The 20246-nt window shown below is 37.2% G+C and overlaps 1 protein-coding gene across 2 annotated transcripts in view; it reads left to right on the top strand.

Moving 5' to 3' along the window:
• EPHA7 (EPH receptor A7) overlaps positions 1-20246 on the top strand; it is a 185139-nt gene that overhangs the window by 155178 nt on the left and 9715 nt on the right. Inside the window, exons 8-15 of one of the 2 annotated variants that reach the window (XM_050949232.1) lie at positions 2503-2611; positions 3348-3403; positions 7814-7939; positions 10880-11065; positions 11626-11687; positions 12665-12874; positions 13825-13974; positions 18553-18746. In XM_050949232.1, the coding sequence (XP_050805189.1) occupies positions 2503-2611; positions 3348-3403; positions 7814-7939; positions 10880-11065; positions 11626-11687; positions 12665-12874; positions 13825-13974; positions 18553-18746 (1093 nt within the window). The remainder of the gene's footprint in view (positions 1-2502; positions 2612-3347; positions 3404-7813; positions 7940-10879; positions 11066-11625; positions 11688-12664; positions 12875-13824; positions 13975-18552; positions 18747-20246) is intronic. The other variant, XM_050949233.1, reaches the window with a different exon arrangement.

A 20246-nucleotide genomic window follows, 5' to 3' on the forward strand; every position in this document is an offset into this window, starting at 1 on the left:
AATGTTTGTGCTGTATATATTTGTATAAAAAGAGTTTAAGATTATCTGTAAAGCAAGATGTGTATTCTGTATGTCACAGATCAAAGTATATGAATTGTTATAATTCATTCGTTGGTTTGTGGAGACACAAGTCCCCTGGGGAGTGTTATAAATCTACATGATGTCCCTCAAATGATCATTTTGTCTTTTGATTTGTTGGATTTATTTGAAAAATGGTTTAAATCACTTACAGCCAATGGATCTAAAGAGGTTCATGGGCACTATTTGTTCCAGTAAGTATATGGAATATATTGTGCTCCTGAATTGTACGCTTGAGTTCAAACAGAAGTATGTAGTGAGCTGGTTGAAAAACTGGATGCATTTTAATCAAAATTTTTATAGGAAAAAAAAGAACTAAATGTTTGTGAATGTATGCAGACATCTGTGAAGTAGAGCTACAATCTTCCTGCTTTTATCAGACCACACACTGAGGGATCTTTCACCACAGACAGAGCATTAAACAGGGATGCCTGTTCTTAGATGGGGATGTATACACTTAAGGACTTCAGTATCAAAGAAAGATTTTGCGGGGAGCCTGTTTTAACTGTTCTCACACATGATTCCACTGTGTGTGGGAGGGAGGGGGATAAACTGGGATCAGAATCAATTATTTAATATTCCAGGCATCCAACTCTAGTTTGGAATGAGTTACCTATCTCACAAGCATGCAAAGTGGAATCTATTTGGTCCAGAATTAGCATTTCAAAATTATGGACTTCGATAGGAAACTCCTATCCTCTTCATAAACATGGCAGTCAAGGAGTGTTTAGTGAAAATAACTACTCCATAATTGACAGTTAGAAATTTAAGTCCATCTCCATATATTCCTGTTATCCACTACAGAGATAGTCCATTAGGCATCTCCATAACTTTTCAACCCTTTGGGGTGTCAAAGCTGACCCAAATCATAGTTACCCATGACTACCTTTAATAACTTCTTGTCCTTATTTAGCACTTTTTATCAGTAGATCTCAAAGTGCTTTGCAAAGCAGGTTAGTATTATCCTCATTTTACAGTTGGGGAAAGTGAAGCCCAGAGAGGTGAAGGGACTTGCTCAAGGTCTACCAACAGGGCAGGGGTAGAGCCAGGAATAGAACCTGGGTTTCCTCAGTTCCAGAGCAGTGCTTTCACCAGGAGGACCCGTTGTCTGTTGCACAGGGCAGAGAGGCATTTCATGTGCTCCAGATTAAAGAGTAGACATGTATACAAATAATGAGATCTTCCAGAGTTATATCAGATAGGAAGTTTGAAAAATATAGTTCAGAAGGGGTTTGTATCCTCATTGTTCAGGTAATAAACATTTTCCAAACTTAGGAGGGTTAGGAAGACAGGTCCCTTATCGGCAGTTTATTCCGTAACTGCCTGCTGAGTGGTTTCTTGCACATTCTTTTGAAGCAACTGGTATTGGCCACTGTAAGAAGCAGAGGAATCATGCTAATTGGCTCACCTGCTGCCAAACAGAGCAAAGAATATGTGAGTTTTGTTTCCTTGGGAATTCTGGAACAGGAACCTGTTTTTGAGGTTATTTCAGTGGCCCCAGACCTGTGGAACTCACAGGGCCCCGGCTCCAGCCATTCTTGTTTAGTGAACTGTACAAAGTCTTACTCATATAAAAGTACCACCTCAGATTATTTAATGAGCCATTGCCACACTTTCTTGTCTTATCCCTCCACTGCCTCCAAATGACACTTCCAAAATGCTTTTTTTCAACAATGTTGCCTAACATCTGTTACTTGAGTCTAAAGTTCATGGGCCAGATCCTCAGTGGTGTAAATCAACACAGCTCCATTGACTTCAGTAGAGCTCTGTTGATTTACCCTTTCTGAGCATGTGGTCCCCTCAATATATGGTGAGTAAGCCACATGCATTTCAAACATAGAGGTTCCTCAAGCAGGGTGCTTATATCATCAGTTTACATTAATATGACACATATATTAACAATAGTAGGGTCACTGAGTAAAAAAAAAAAAGGAATAATGTGCAGATTTCTTGGAATTAAGTCCTTTGAAGCAAGGATTGTGTTTTCTCTTGCATTTGGAAAGCACCTGTCACAGTGGGTGCATCTGGAAACAAACGATAAATAATAATAATGATAATTATAGCAATGAAAATGATCAACAACAGACAAAAACATGATCATTCAGAAATTGATGCACATAGGGCTCCTTTAGGTTGGGTCCAGTCCTAGAAAATAGTTATTGTGTGCCTTCAACTAAAACAGCCTCACTTCTAAAGTCCTGTTCCCTCTGGATACTCATTAACTCACCCAACATTTCTGGTGAGCTTAGGATAGATGCCTTTCTTTTAGACCAACATTATCATAACATTTAATGTCTGTACAAAGTTTCAGGTTACAGAAGAGGTAAACTATCTGTCTGTGATTTATGAGGGTTTATTTAACCTTTGCATTTCCTTTCTACAGTATATTTTGAGTTAATCTGTAGCTCTTTGCTGTGTTTGTAGCCACAGCCGTTTCCAGTGAGCAGAATCCTGTCATTATCATAGCTGTGGTTGCTGTGGCAGGCACCATCATTCTGGTCTTCATGGTGTTCGGATTCATCATTGGACGAAGGTACTGTATGTTGTCTACCTGTTGGCATTTCTGGCCCCACTGTTGTAGATTCCTTGGAATTATACCGGCCTGTATCTTAGAATCTGTAAATGGAAACGAAAGCAATGTATAATCTAATATGGACAATTTAGATCTAAATTCCATTATAGGATGACAAATTAGCCCAGTTATTTTACATTTGGAAGGACTCTGTTAGCTTAAGAAATTCTTTTTGTCTTATAGTAGGTGTTTTCTAAATATTTGCAGCTTCTCTGATCTTTTTCTTTGAAGTGTGCTATTTCTGTTGAATTGTTCACACGTAGAGAACTTGACATTTTACCTTTTCAGCCATTCAAATAACACTTGCATTTGGGGACAAGAGCCAGAAAAGTACATTTAAGAGCAGCATCATGTCAAAAATACCAGGCTTGTCACTCCTTCTTCAGACTCTTTAATCTTCAGGCTATTTTGTTCATAGCATCACAGAAAGTTTTTAATGAGGACTGCAGTTTTGTTGTTTAAGCCTTTAGGACTCTTCCCAGCAATTATTAGATACAAAAGCCTTTTGATTGGAACTGTTCGTGTTTTGTTTAAAAACCTGTTATTGAAAGAATTGCAGCTGGGATATTTTTAAAATGCCTGCTGGAGTTAGGCTGCTAACTTCCAAAAATTCCAGTCTGGTAGAACTTTAAATATGATGCAGTAAATCTTTATTTTCCTGTAAAACTGACCTATTTTATTTCATTTTTTTTTTCAGGCACTGTGGCTATAGCAAAGCTGATCAAGAAGGGGATGAAGAACTTTACTTTCATTGTAAGTGTTTTGCTTCCCCCCTGCCCCTCAGGAATTCCCAAGCCAATTATAAGACATTTGGACTAGTGGTATTGGAATATAGACAATACCAAAACCACATTCCTATAAAGAAAGGGCTATAATAAATCTGAAATGCTGTGTAAACAGCAAGTGTGAATTTAGAAACCATAAAAATATATGACCTACACACAAAGGGAGACAGAGTATAATCGACATTGTTCATGCCATGCATTTTATTTCTGTACATTTGTGTGATATACTGTTGTTCCCATTCTGCATTTTTCCTTTGAATAATTGTTTCACACCATCCTAATGATCCCCCTGGAGATGCTATAAATTGATAGGTCCTTGGCCAAGTGACTGTATGAGCTTTCCCTCAGGCAAGCTTCTGATTAAGAAAGTAAGGGTCACTGTGTCACCCCAATAGCGAAACTGTTCTGGTCAAGAACTGTTTTCTGCTACTGTGAACATTGCATCACTGACATTTGTCGATCATAATATTAATAGAAAATAAAATAAAATGATGTGAAAAAGGCTCATCTCTGTAATTCCCAATCTCTGCATTGAGTCACTTGCCTAGCTGCAAAAATAGCACTAAAAACTGCTCCTACTGAAATCAGTGGTGAAAGATTGGCCTAATACCTGTTCACCCAGTATTAAGGAATGCTGTCAAGACAGCAAGAAGGTTAATTGATACTCAATACATTTGGGTTCTGTGCCCATTTCTCATACTTCATTAGGCAGATTATTATAAAATTTATTAGAACCGTGCAAAAATAGTTTGATCATCTGTATCAGTTCAGACAGGTAACATAAAATATTAAAATACAGCGTAATTGTTTTTCAGTAGAGCCTTCAGGAATATTTTGATTACATTTTATGGAATTGGAAAATGCCAATTTATCAAAACCAAAACTTTTGATAGATGGTTCTAACAAATTTCTCAACTCAAAAAATCTGAAAAAGTTTTGTAATTGTCCAAATCCTTTTGTTTCAGCATTTTCTAAACAAAAAATTCCAGTTTTGGAATCAACTTTTTATTTTAAAAACATAAGCTAATTGTAGTAGAAATAAATTCAAAAACTTTAAAAAATGATCAATATTGGAAGAAAATGTTACAACTGATACAAACAGAATTTTTTTTGTGATTATTATTTTCAGTTCACAATTTCTTTTTTTAAGATTTTCGTCTTTTTGTTACAATTTAGGACAGAATTTTTTTTTTCAATTAGTCTCAAAAAATTTTCACAGGACACGAAAACCATTTCCTATCCAGCTCTAACTTTAAGTTGTGATACAAAATAATTTTCTGATTATGCCAGTATCCTCTCATACCTTATAATTTCAGTACCAGTAGAATACTCTGTTGATTCTTACCATGCCACCAATTATCTTTATCACTTACTGTCACTACAGCCAGAGGTTAATTCTTACAAATGACTGCTAACAAGAATACATTTTTTAATCTTCTATTGCCTTGTGTTAAAGTTACTGTGTCAGTAGTTTATCAGGGTCTGGTGTCACATAGTGGATGAGGCAATTACTAGCCACAAACCTTACTTTCTAGCACCTTCTTAGTGCAAAACTCTTTAAATTAGTAAGGCTAGCCAAAAACTCAGGTCAAAGCTGTGGCAAGATTTCCGTCTGACTTTTCTAGTCTGACAATATTATGTCAGCTTGGACTCCCTGAGTTTTGGATGTGTCACTGCCTTAAGTCACTTCATTTATGTGCAGGGTATATTAAATCAAACGGTGACATCATTACAGCCTTAATCAGACAACCGATTATATTGTACATAAGAAGTGGAAAATAGAAATGGGAGAAGGATTAATTATCACATAGCCTGCACTCTAGCTTATTTTAAAAAAATGCATCAGAAATCTAATGCTATTTAACTGTAGCTACTCTAGAGGGTGACAGATTTGAAAATTGCCTCTTTTTATTTACAGTATAGGATTTATACATCTCCAAAGGATCCACTTCTTTTTTTATGCGGGAGGGGAGAAATCAATTGCATTTTCTTTGATTTGCCTATAAAGGCAAAACAATATACCAGCTAAAGAATTCCTTCCCCCAGTATAAATTGTGAATGGTCATTTTCAGATTCTAAGTTTCAGTGAAGATGTAAAAAAGTTCACGAGGAAGCTAGTGCTTAATATTCAGCAGCTGGTCAGGAAATTTTCTTTCTTTCTTTCTTTCTTTCTTTCTTTCTTTCTTTCTTTCTTTCTTTCTTTCTTGCTTTCTTTTCTAGAAATCTAGTTATTTAATACTCAATAACTGGAAAATATGTCAGAACAGTTAACATACACTGCCGTTATTAATACTGTAGGATGAAATATTAAAAATTACTTTTTTACCAAGCTACTTTTTAATGTTTTTGATGGAAAGTTTAGTATTTAATTTGATTTGACGACTGTCTCCCCAGTGAGATGAAACACAACACTGTGGTCACCAGCTATTTACAATTTGGTGTCCTTTTTTTCCTTTAGTATCCAGAGAATTTTCTTATGTGCTAAGACACAGATTCAATTTTTACAGTAACTTGAAAGCAACCATTTAACTAGCTTTTAGAGCATTGCATTTAATAGAATGTCCAATCTTTTATTTCAGTCCTCCTCAACTTTCCATGGCCCCAAGTGCTGCATTTAAAAATATAAGCACAATGGAGGAGTTTTGTCAAGCAATTCCAATTTACATTTTGTTTCCTCCTACCATTTCTTTTAACAATGTGTTCGGATCCACAGCAGCACTATTTCATGTTGGTATGCCAAGATAGCTTTGGCCTGTCAAAATGTTTTATGACAGCTTGAATAAAGAACCATCAGAGCCCCATTTGAGATTCACAAGGTTACCTCCAATCCAGGCCCTTATCACAGACACAAGAGGATGGCTCATTCTCCATCTGCCTGCCTGAAAGCACAATATACGAGGTTAACCTATTGTTTTCTTCTTTCTTTCTCAGATCTTCTTGTTTCATTTAAATGACAAATAAAAGTTTATCTGCTCAGAAACTTGAAACATTGTCATTAAGATTAGAACTAAATCTGTGAAAATACAGATTATAATAAAAATAAAATTCTGGTGAAATCTTAAATAATTTCTACAGGAATTTGGTATATTCATTTGGCTCTTCAAACTTCCTATATCTGGTTTTGCCTTTTTCCATTATGTGATTTTTTTTTAATGATTGTAATTGAAACATATTAACACATACCACTAATACCACATAGCTATTAATAATTACATTTCAAAATATGCAATAGATTCATACATAGCTAAGAGGTTGCATAGCACCTTAAATTATCTGTGTTTTGTATTGACTTCTGATCCAATTCCTACATCTCAATATTTCAGCAATTCAGTATTGTTAGAATAAGAACATTCTTCCTTATTTTCATATAGAGAACAATTATTGTATCTTTTTAAATAGGCTGATTTGATTGCAGCCAATGATTGTAATGATTGGGATCGAAATTTATTTCATAACAATAATTTGGTTAACAGACATTTAGTATGAACCCTCAAACTTATTTTGGCTTTACCACAAGTCCCAAACAAAGGGCAACGTGCAGTTTTGTTGCCCAGGAGCAAAGCAGAAACCGATTGTCCCTTGGTTACCCCTCTTCTCCAGGAAGGAAGCAAACTGCGTCAGCCATATAACTAGTGCCACTTACATCCTCAATTGAGATAGTTGGTGCATTATGGGAAGAGCGGAGGACCCAAGTTTCCACCCACTTACTCCCTTGCTTGGGAAGGGGAGTATTTGTCCCACAGAATCTGCTCTCTGATCCTGGGTTTCTTCCATTGAGGTGGGTAACCCACAGAGAGTAAGGACATTCCTGCTGTCCCCTTGCACACCAGCTCAGGAGCGTAGTCAACCTTCTAATGTGGCCTACGAAATGATGGTTAGCTTCTGTAACCATAGCCTATAAACACTGTTAAATTTTGTTAAAGTATATTGAAACAGGAGTGAGAGCTCTCATCTCCCATCCAAAGACAAGGCATAGTTGTGGGAAATTGCTGCTTACCTAGGCCAAGAGAGGAGGAGGTGGCTCATCTCTACTTTTTTTTGCAGGGGAAGCAGTCCCTCCTTTCCTCTCAGTTCCCTCTTACTTTAATCTCTGTTTACTTTTCACCCATTGAAATCTATTTAATATTCATTACTTTTATGAAATGCTTCACATTTCCAGCCACAGAGATAGTTGCTAATAACAAAGGATTATGTACTTGTGCAAGGAAGCTTATAGATGATGCCTCAGACTAAAGTTGCCTCTTAAAGCTGCTCTGATTCAGGTGGCATGGAAGCAGGTTCACTGTTCCAAGGAGCATTCTGCATAATGAAATTCCTGGGCTGACTGCACAATAAGTGCTTTGCTTCATCACAGTCATGCTTTCTTACATCATTACAGTTAAATTTCCAGGCACCAAAACCTACATTGACCCTGAAACCTACGAGGACCCAAATAGAGCTGTCCATCAATTCGCCAAGGAGCTGGATGCCTCTTGTATTAAAATTGAGCGTGTGATTGGTGCAGGTAAGGCTGCTGTGGCTTCTGTATTCAACTGTTCCATTTAGCTGGAATCAAAACTCATACATCATAATGACAGGCAAATAATTATACCTCAAGTATAGAACTTTTTGCGTTTACCAGAGCGGATAGAGCAATGAAGCTGCACTTGCTTATGAAATGTAAAAAATAATTATAGAAAAATAAAGAGGCTTGCGTGGGATTAAAAGCTTGTATGCTTCTAATTCCAGATCCATTTTAAAAAAATTGCAAACAATATTATTACTTTTTTTAAAGTAATTTTTTTACCTGTTGTTCATTGTCAGAGTAAAGAGGTTGGATGTTAGTTTAAATCCTGTTCGCTTTACTCACATAAATAGTTCCCTTGACTTCCATTCATTAAGAAAGCATGATACAGCCTGTAATGTATGGTCTAATGAGGCCTTTTTAATAGAACAGAATCCTCTTTTAAAACTTTTTGTTTTAACTGTTCTATCCTTTAAAAAAAATAAATATATTTTATTAGTACAAAAAAGTTCTTGTTTTACCTCTCATGCCGGATTGTAATTGTACTAGCATTACATTGTTTTTCTTCCCCTTGAACTGTCTACCACCTACTTAAGCAGTGTGGTGTTCATACTCTAAAAAAGCAGTTTCATTTGTTTGCATTAATGAGATATGTGACTTTTTTATTGCACTAGTCGATGTAGTGAAATTAAGTTTCCATGGGTAAGAAAAATATCAAATACTTTGGATTCCTGGAGGAAACATTCCTTTGCCTTCGTGTTCTTTTTATCAAGTATTGTTAGAATACTTTATCAATCACTCTACTATGGTTTGACAAGCACTGTATATTATGTGCAACATTGCTATTTTTTAAAAAAAATCTACCAATATTAAGTTTTAGGCTATAGAAAAGAATGACAGCACTTAGAATTAGCTAATGTTCCACTCTCAGAATCATGTTCCTGAGGTACCCTTACGTATGAGGAATGTTACCTTACTTTTAGTTGTAACTCAGCTGAAATTAATAGAACTTCTTATGTAGTAAGCTGCTACTCAGAATGAGTAAAGGCATCAGAATCAGGTTCCTAGGCTGGGTCTACACTACTTTCTTTGGTATAACTTACGTCACTCAGGGGTGTGAATAAGCTCCTTCCCCCGCCGAGCGACATAAGTTACACCAACTAAGCACCAGTATGGACACCATTATGTCAGTGGGAGGGCTTCTCCTGCCAACATAGCTCCTGCCCCTCATGGATTTATGTGCAGTTGTGCGAATGTGGCGCTTCTAGTGTGGACTAGCCCTAAGTAAATGGCATTTAGCATGACACTAGAACAACAGTATCTCTTTCAGTACAGCATTACTTTTTATGCTGTCAGTTTTAAATTCTAGATGGGCACAGTACAATCAGTAAATATGGTCTTTTCTGGTTTGCTAATCCATTGTTTGAGATGAGAGACTACCACATCAACAGTTTCAAGTAAAAGGCTCTTGTGCTCCTCCTTTGATTAGGCTGAAATGCTATTTGTCAAGTCACTTTGAGCGAAATCCTGAAAAACATCACATGTAAATGAGGTGGAATTTAAGACAGAAATCTAGTTCTGCTGTCACTTACAACAGTGTAAATCCAGAATAACTGTTGGCATCCCTGGAGTTACTCTGGATTTGCACACACATAAGCAAGAGCAGTTTGTTTTCAGTGTGTAAAATGGGCTTTCTGGAGCATGTAAATTAGAAGCAGGTGGTGCAGGTGTCATTTTTACTGGGTTTAGCTATGGCCCAAATCAGCGGATCTGATTAGCTAGCAAGATTGAAAGGAAAGGTATACCTCTTACAGCCGGCTGACAGAGACACAAAGGAACTGCTCGACTGCACAGCAACGAATACTGTAGAACATCTGCTAGGGACAGTCAGAAAAGCAGCATAGAATTCTCCGTGTGCCTCAGTTATTATGGTAGGGTAGAATACTGAGCCTGTCTTGGAGGAGTGCTGTGTGAGCATGAGATTGTTGATTTTCACGAAGGTTATGGGATTTTTCTTGCTAACTTTGTCATTGCCATCCTGCTGATGCCACCTGTTATATACAGGAGTTAGTGCCACTATGCTGAGTCTTTGTTCCACACTATAGCCTTTTGTTTCTACCCAGTTCCCTGGTGACATGCTGAGCCAGTGAATGCTTGGCTGTGAGTATTACACACTCTGTGACACATCTTCTGGGGCTATCTATGGGCCTGGCCTTGAATACCTATGCCAGATGACCAACTTTAGCAGTCATTATGATTGGACAAGCAGTGCTTGTAAAGGCATGTGGACTTTGCCGGCCCGTGCTGTTTTATTACGTGTGTGTGTGTTCCTGTTGTGCTGACTGGTAGAGCTGTTTGGAACAAATATGCATTTTCATCATTTAATCAAACAGAGCATTTTGGTTTCTATGAAACTTTCATTAGAAAGGTTTTGATGTTGGGGCATGGGAGAGAGAATTTACCCATTTCATTGATTAATTAAATCAATATCTTCCATTTCATAAACTTCAGTGTGATTATTCTATTTTTTGACAGTCCTTTACAGCCTGATTCTGACCTCATACCAGTATAAATTAGAAGTAACTTGAAAACAGGGGTGAGTTAAGAATCAGGCCTAAAAAAGCAAGAAAATGCATCATCCTTTACAAAACCATTTTATTTTATTTTACATATTTAAAGAAAAAATTACTGATATTTTATAAAGACAAATATTGGGGGCGGGGGAAGGGACTGACATAAAATGTTTGCTGTTTAGGCCCAGTTCCTCACAGAACTTAAGCATGTACCTAACTTTAAGCTCTTGAGTAGTTCAGTTAAAATCAGTGTGACTATTCATGGGATTAAAGTTAGGTAGGTACTTAAGTGCCATGTTGAATGAGGGCCCTAGAGAGGACATTATATAAATGACATGTCATTCATAATCAATGTGATTTATTTTAGGAGAGTTTGGTGAAGTGTGCAGTGGGCGTCTGAAACTTCCAGGCAAGCGAGATGTTTCAGTAGCCATCAAAACCCTGAAAGTTGGCTATACAGAAAAACAGAGGAGAGATTTCCTGTGTGAAGCAAGCATCATGGGACAATTTGACCATCCCAATGTTGTTCATTTAGAAGGGGTAGTTACCAGAGGTAAGTAGTGACTAGATGTATCAGTCAGATAATAAGCTAATTGGCGGTAATTGCTGTAAGATGTCTGTGGTCAGAGATTCAAATTAGAAATGTACTGCATACTCTTAATGGATTTTCTCCTGAGGCGTAACTAACTAAAACAAAACTCATTTTATGCTACAACCTGAGGAAAAAATTAAGATGCACACATGATTAAAAGATGGAGTACTTTGAAATACACTATTTTTCTAGGTTCAATTAGCCTCAAAGACCATGCCGGAAGATAAGGTTTCTTATGTCTTTTCATATTATCTGAAGTGTCATTTTCTCAGAGTCCTCGTCACACAGCAGGAGTCAGGAGAACACGCTGACATTTTGATTTGTACAGTTTAATTTTGCAAATCGTGATCATGCTCCATGCAGACATTTAAGGACTTAGAGCTCAGTAACAGTGCTAGGGGCTTCAAGAATGTTGGTCTCCACTATTCAGCCCTTTTATAGGAGCAATATGTGTTTATCAGAAAAAGGCACTCAGTTCAGATTATGGGTTTTCAAACAAAATGTCCTTTCTTTTCCTTTAGGGAAACCAGTCATGATTGTAATAGAATACATGGAGAATGGGGCCCTAGATGCATTTCTTAGGGTGAGTACCTAAGGGAAATATGCACAGTACTTCAAAATATATTATGTATGTTACCAATTTAGCATAATAAAACATTTTCGCAGTCTGAAATGTGAACATAGCAAACACCAATAGATCTTTAAATTGTCCCAGCAAAATCAGATTAGAAATCAGAAGACCAGACAGGATCAAACTGATACATTTCTTGGTATTTAAGTGATCCAATGTGGTACAAAAATCATGGTTTTGATTACCATCATAGATTGAGGTTAATACCACGATACCTGAAGCCCTGTCGTGTGAACACATTTGTTTGGAGTAGCAATTTATTTTTTTTAGCATGGTCAAAGTCACTGCACAGGAATCGCTAAATGAAGTACAGCAGTACTTCAGAGAAGAATGAAGGAAAAAGAAAAACTACTTTATGACAATTTAGCATTTATTGAGTGAGTGCTCAGAACTGCCAAGCAATGTCTTCACCATTTTAACATTCCACATGTACAAACCATGAAATGTAGAATGACTTGCAAGATGGTAGAGAAAGCAGAAAGATGAGGATGTTTCCTTGATAAATTCTGTGCTGTAAATAAATCTTCAGTATTTAGGATAAACAGAGGCTTTGATCCCAAAAGTGTAATACAGTTTATTTTTTATATATATAGATCATTGTAAAAGGTGACAAACATGGAGGCGAGTTACAAACAAGGCTATATAAAGTAGTTAAAAAAAAAAAAGAACCTGTCATGTCACAAGTTAATTAGGCTTTTATAACTTTTAACAGGTTCCATTCATTTTGAATGTTTAGCTATTCAGACCTTTCTCATGTGTCCTGCTTTGTGGCTAAAAGAAATACAATTTTGTTTAAAGCGGATTGCTTTGCCCTGAGATGCATTGCCTTTGGGGTAATAAGTGACTAGAGTGAAGAAAATGTGCAAAGCTGATTTTCTTTTTCCCCCTCAAGTGCATTAACAAGTGTGTTGCTCCTGTCTTCCCTTCAGAAACATGATGGGCAATTTACAGTCATTCAGCTAGTGGGAATGTTGAGAGGAATTGCTGCCGGAATGAGATACTTAGCTGATATGGGATATGTACACAGGGACCTAGCAGCACGCAATATTCTTGTTAACAGCAACCTTGTTTGTAAAGTGTCAGACTTTGGCCTGTCCAAAGTTATAGAAGATGATCCAGAAGCTGTCTACACCACTACGGTAAGAAACCCAGTGGTTTGACAATATTTCTTAGGGGCTAGGAGATCTTATTACAAACCGGGCAATAGCCTCTTGAAGATATGGTTGAGGGAAATACATTAATGGCCTGAGAGGAGCTAAGTAGTCCAAGGGAGTTACAAGTTGTCTTCAGAAACCTGGCTTTAAATAACTTTCAATAAATGTTTAATAACATAATCTTCTAGTGGGGAGAATTCTTGGAAGTTTTTACTGGTTTTAGTGTCTCACTCATATCTTTATAATTTTCTGAATGAAAGGATATGGAAGGTTGATTTATAAAACTGTTTATCTCTGTTTTGAGCTAAGTAAAAGTATTTACACAGAAATCCAGGAGTATTTCTTTTTCAGAGCTGAGTTAATCTCACCTGAAAGCTAACTAATGTAAAGCATGACTGAAACTTTGCTGCTACTCCCACATAAGGGGTAACAATCCCCGCCATCCCCGGATCTTCCATTATTCCTGGTTGGGATCACCTTGACATAGCTGTTCATAGGACACAGCTTACTTCTCTACTCTTTTGCCCAGCCAGCTCCACTTCCCATTCCTCCCTACCCTCACCCTGCTCACTTACGGTGTAGATAATAACTGCCTCATGGAGCTGATCCCTGATCCCTCACTGGAACAACAATCCAGAGAGAACGCACAGGGGGCTAGAGTTGGCACTTATGCCACATTAAATCTAATGACAATCTGGCCCTACGTGATCAGACATGGATTGCGAAGGAGCCTTAGGAAATTTCAGTGGGATTTGAATACCTAATTCCCTGAGAGTCAGACCCACTTGAAACTCCTCTGAAAATTCCAACATTGATCAGCATTTCAGAATGGCATAATTTTGGTGTTAGGATTAATGGAAATAATTGTAAAAATGCCACTAAGAAAAACACTATGGAAATTTTATTTATAAACAAGTCTTCTTTTTTTAAAATAGGGTGGGAAAATTCCAGTACGATGGACAGCTCCAGAAGCGATCCAATATCGTAAATTTACATCAGCAAGTGATGTATGGAGCTATGGAATAGTTATGTGGGAAGTAATGTCTTATGGAGAGCGGCCTTACTGGGACATGTCAAATCAAGATGTAAGCTATACATTCGCTATATTTGTATGATTGCATACACGTGTACATATAAATAAATGTTCCTATCAAATTTTTTTCTTTCAACACACACAGACATAACTTATTTTAATGCATAATAATTTTTGTAAAAATATTTTAGGATTTTTATATAGTGAAAAATTAAATAGATGATTACTTAGCCAACAACATTAAAACTGGGTCATCTTCTTTGACACAAGTATGGGTTTTAGGTTTATATCATGAGTCTGAAACAGGATTGGGGCTCCAGAAATGGTAAAACAGACAAGTACTTCTTATTTTATTACATTAAGCTTAGCAAGAATGACATGTTTTAATTCAAACAGGAATTCTTAGTTTCTTGAACTCATACTTATGGTTAGTCAAGTGGAAAAAGTTGTCCAAAGTCCAAGGCAACAGTTAATGACATACTCTAGCAATTTCACTATAGTCTAACAATACTGTTGTTAGTATAAAATGTGACCTAAAGCAGCAGGTCATTAGCAATAGCACAGAATAGTATTAATCTTGAATTTCTTACAAGGATATTTGTTCACACTGACTCTGTATATAAACATATGCCAGAATGATTCTCATTCCTAGTTGTTCATTTTTGGAGGCAGTTTTTGATTGAATGCTCGACATCAGAGTTTAAAAAAAAAAGAATATGAAAGTGTAAATGATGAGTCAGTTTGGCAGAGTGCAAAGTTGTTAATATTTGACAGGTCTCAGTGTCAAAGATTTCATGGACTGTCAAAATATGGGCAAACAAGTCCTTGGGGCAAAGAAAAAGAAATATTTACCTTCCCTCGATGCCCAGTAGGGTTTCATTTCTTTTGACACCTTCCTTCTGTACTCGAGTCAAACATAAAAGGGGTCTGACAGGAATATAAGATGCCTCAAAGGCAAAGCTTACCTATCTTTCAGGGAAGAGTAAAGAAAAACTTAAAAACTGAAAAAAAAAATCCAGTATCGTCTTGCTGAATTTTGGAATTGTTTTTAATTTATTTCCTTGTGTTGTAAACAGCTGAGGGACACGTAAATTATTCTTGTTCATAAAAACACTAATCTCAAATCCTTACAACGACAAAAGAAATGAAATGAGAAGTTATATCCCAATTAGCATGTAGATTAAGGATTTATAAATTCCTAGTAAAATAATTTCAGACACTGATATGTATTGTGATATGCATTTGTGCCCTAAAACGAACACACAGTGTGCACGTGCACACCAGCTAACCCGTGAGGCTAAATTTTAAAACTGCCTCTAATTACCCACAATGAATTACAGTTACAGCTAACTGCAGACACAAATGACAACACTTAAATGTGTCTTTACCAGATTTGCAGACACTGTCAGCAGTTTGTTCACTTAAACGCATGATTTGTGCCTACAATTGAGTATGGATGCAGAATTACAGACCTATTTTTCCTTTAAAAATATGTCTCATTGAGTTTCCTGAGTTTGCGGGGGGCAAGGGAGGGTTTAGCCTCTACTACACTATTTTATCCTACACTAACAGTTTCAGTGCCTTTGGATAGATTTGTGTGTAGCAATACAATCATGACCGTCTAAGCACATTCCTGTTCTCAGTGGATATATCCATACAGAGCTGAGAAGTACTAGATGAGCATTCAACCCAAGAGCAATCCTGCAATTGCCCAGCAGGATGGCTCAGGGTGAGTGGCACAGAACCCTGCTCTCTGGCTTTCTGCAGGCACTGTGCCTGTGTGTTCCTAACCATGACTGCCAAAACTAGCAAACAATAGTCACTAACTAGCTCAACTACTGCTCATAACCCTTCTCTGGTACCCATTAGAGCTTTGGTGTGTGTCCCGTACAGGACTACTGGTCCCCATACTTATGTGGAAGGAGGAGTTCACTACATTCCCTTTTCTCCATATTTGTGTTCCCCAAAGAGCAGGATATAGCCCTGCAAATGGATGTTTTTCCTTCATTTACTCAACTGTTTTCTGTTGTGGCATTTTAAAAAAGGAGTGTCCCTGGCAGTGATCTGTTACAACAAACAAAGCATCACAGTACCCAACTAACACAGCTCTGTCCCCAGAGCTGGTAGCTTCTTATCTGAAGCTAGGACTAGGCAAGTCCGCAGGCAGCTGGGGAATTTGGGAAGCACAAAGGTGTCTAAAAGAAACAGTGGGCCAAGCACAGAAATGGAGGAACAGAGAATTGAGGCAAATGTAAGTGATACAAATCTGTGCTACTAGCATGAATCCTCGCTGTATTCGATTAGCTATATTTGATTCTATAAACTATAATCGTATAGTTTATAGAAAAAAATCCCTGCATTCATTCCTTTTTATTTACTGCTTGTTATCAAGTTTAGAACTGTTTTTTTCCCCTTAGATATTAGTAATATTTTAAAGGCACCAAGGTTGCTAAAAATTTTAGCTATTAACTGTCAGTTTGGTTCTTTGAATCTTAAACACACACAGACTACATTTTTAATCTTTTGGAAATCACCTTCTTCCTGCTCCCACCATTCTGGCTATAGTCAAATCCATTCTTTTTTGTTTCCCAATTTGATCCTTCAGACTTGTTTGCTCACACCAGATGTCAAAGAAACTGGTCCTGCTGCATCCCTAAGGCCTTTCTAAAAATAATGTCATTATCATAGTCACTTCCTATCTTCTGGGATCTCTCCAGAACACAGTGAGCATGTAAAAATACTTACTAATGTGACTCTCATTTCATTTGCCACTTCCTCTAAAGCTCTTGAATGTGTGTTGTCATTCCTAGGAGTCTTGTCAGTTTTAAATCCCTTTAACCTTTTAATAGCTGTGGGGGTGTTGTCTGGATGCATTTTTATTATTCACTGATTGTCGCTACAAGCCTGACCTAAAACTGATACTTTTATAATGAGAGATACAAAAGAAGATTTTGACGTGTGTTTTTCTTCTGTCTGTAATTCCTATATTCATTTTTTAGCATATCAGAATAGTGCTTATTTTTTTCATTTTGAATCATTTGTTGCTTTTAAATGTGAGGATTTTCCCCTTACATCTTACTAATGGATCTTAATGGATCTTTTCCCTGCGTGTATACAGTACAGCTCTTTCCATTATTTGTCCCCTCACCCTCCTGTTATCTGAATGGCACTTGTACTATCTCTTGAGTATTCTTCATCCCTGTCTATCTTAGGTATTTATATAGCCCCTATTACTGAAGGGCTGAGAACTTGCCAGTTTTTAATGTATGTATTCTCACAACACCCTTGTGAGGTATGGAAGTGCTACTCTCTATTTTACATATAGAGTACGCAGGCACACAGATGCTGGGTGACTTGCCCAATGTCAGAAAGGAAGTCTGTGGCAGAGCAGGATATTGAACACATCTCTGATGAGAGCCATTTCCATTAGGCCATGTTTCTGGGGACTTCTCTTCCCCTCTATAAAAGATTCTGATACAATCATTGATTCCAACCAGCTTTCTAAAGTTCGTTTTGTATTTTCTGCAGTTGCCTTTAGTTTGCAGTCCAGTGCTCTTGCACTTTCTCACACATCCTATGGAGTATTTTATAGATGAAGTTATTGTGTTGAATAAACCCTGGATAGTCACCAACTTTAATTTACTACGGCAGATTCATTTCATAGGGCTAAGCCCAGACCTGATCTTGGCTTCTCTACAAACTGAGAGGAAACAGTCCTGTGTACTCCCCTTCAAGAATCAGCCCCCTTCCTTAGCAATTCTAATACAGTTATGCCAGTCAATGTCACTGTACTTGAAATCTCCCATGAACAGTGTTTTAGCCCTTTTTTACAAGCCTTTCTTATCTGCATTGCTTCCTGACATGCTTTCTTATCCTGCCCGCAAGGTGCATAGCAGTTTCCTGTGATTTTTCTTTAATCATTTCTATCTTTCTCTTAAATCCAAATGGACTTGACTGAGGAAGTCAAATTGTGGGTGTAATTCTTGCCTCAGACATTATGTTCTCCCTTATATCACCATGTACCACCTTCTCATATTAAGTCTGACCTTGCTTTAGACTGTTACATTAAGATATCACTCAGCCAGGCCTCACTCTCCCATTTCACATTGTATTCAGATTGCTTGTTTGCCTCTAATAACACTGATTGGCATAAAATGCAAATTTTTCTTCCTAATAATTCCTATCTACTAAACATTTCCTTATTTTTTTAAAGTCTTTGGGCTTTTGGGATTTTGTGGGTAAATGCACAGACTCATATCCATTTACAAATCAGTCTTCAACTGCATCCTCTCTCTCAAAGGCCTTTGGGCAAATAATATTGCTTTCTAGAATATCTCCATCTATCCATTTATCTATTGCACCCTAGGTGAATTTAATTGTTGCTCCTTACTGCTGATTTGACTCAGTTATATAACCCTGTTCTGCACATCATAGAGTAATATGTTTAATAATCATGGAAGATAAAAATCAAGGGTATTATATGAAAACAAAAATGCTAGTGTCAAAACAACAGACTCTGCTTTCATAATGCTTTGACTGCTTAATTTAGTTGCTTGATTTTTTCGCAGTTATTAAAATTCATTCTCTAAATATTTCTGCCTTGATGACATCCTCTTGTTCTGGCCATTAGGTTATAAAAGCAATTGAAGAAGGCTATCGTTTGCCAGCACCCATGGATTGCCCAGCAGGCCTTCATCAGCTCATGCTGGACTGTTGGCAAAAGGAACGTGGTGAAAGGCCAAAGTTTGAGCAGATAGTTGGTATTTTGGACAAAATGATTCGGAACCCAAACAGTTTGAAAACTCCTCTTGGAACCTGCAGCAGGTAAGAAAACTGCCAGTGAGGGTTTATAATTCTCTGAATATATATTGACTGAATGTGTTCTGATTAGCTGCTGGATCCAGCTCCATCCAGCTGCTCATCTTGCTACCCTCCTTTCTTCCTTCTCTTTTTGTTCCTTCTCTCCCCATTTCTGCCCTAAATGCCATTCAATAAAAATAAAAACCACCCAAAAATGACTTAACTAAAACAAAAATACCAAATAAAAGAAAAAAAATCTTGCCACTAACTTTCGTCCTGTTGGCAAACCATCATCTGTTCACTCTGCTTGTACGTTCTATCCCATTTCCGCCTCTCTTTCCTCCCTCCCCTTTGGTATGTTTTGCTTATTCAGACTATAAATTCCTCAGGGCAGGGACCATCATTGTCTCTGTGGTTGCATGATGGGGTCCTGGCCTCTATGCACTGCTGCAATAAAAATAATAGTAGTAATAGAGTTAAGCTTATAAGAATTTGATTTTAATCGATAAACTTCAATGTCACTTATTAGAGGGGTAGCCTTGTTAGTCTAGATCTGTAAAAGTAGCAAAGAGTCCTGTGGCACCTTATAGACTAACAGACGTATTGAAGCATGAACTTTCTTGGTTGAATACCCACTTCATCGGATGCATGTAGTGGAAATTTCCAGGGGCAGGTATATATATGCAAGCAAGAAGCAGGCTAGAGATAACGAGGTTAGTTCAGTCAGGGAGGATGAGGCAATCGAGGTGTGAAAACCAAAGGAGGAGAAATTGCTTTTGTAGTTGGCAAGCCATTCACAGTTTTTCCTCCCTTGGTTTTCACACCTGAACTGCTAGAAGAGGGCCTCATCCTCCCTGATTGAACTAACCTCCTTATCTCTAGCCTACTTCTTGCTTGCATATATATACCTGCCCCTGGAAATTTCCACTACATGCATCCGACGAAGTGGGTATTCACCCACAAAAGCTCATGCTCCAATACGTCTGTTAGTCTGCAAGGTGCCACAGGACTCTTCACTGCTTTCAATTTCACTGTGCTCACATGCAAATCGATGACAAAATATTTCCATCAGTAATAATCAACATTTACAAATGCAAAGTGAGAAAAAGGCAGCTTGAGAACTTAATTAGGGTTTGATTTAAGGATATTTATTTTGATACGTGATGTTGACAATTTTTGTTTCTGTGGTTAAAAAGCTTTAACTTTTTCAATCTCAGTGTCAGCTGTCATTAAATAATTATTGTCTGATCCTACCATTGTCTGAGCCCCGCCCCCAAATTTCCCAGAACTGTGAAAATGTCATCAATAAAAATAAAAAAAATTGCTTAAAAATAAACATTGATGTTTTCTGTCAAAATTATAAAAAAGAATCAAATTCTGCCAAGCTTAAATAATGTCTATATAGATACCCTTTTTATACTGTACTACAGAATGAGCTCTCCCTTTTACCTTCATGACTCTATTTTTAATTCCATTCAGCCATTTCATCTTATTTAATTTCTTGGTCTGACTTCAATGTTTTCT

The sequence above is a fragment of the Gopherus flavomarginatus genome, chromosome 4 (genome assembly GCF_025201925.1).
Source record: "Gopherus flavomarginatus isolate rGopFla2 chromosome 4, rGopFla2.mat.asm, whole genome shotgun sequence".
Lineage (NCBI taxonomy): Eukaryota > Metazoa > Chordata > Testudines > Testudinidae > Gopherus > Gopherus flavomarginatus.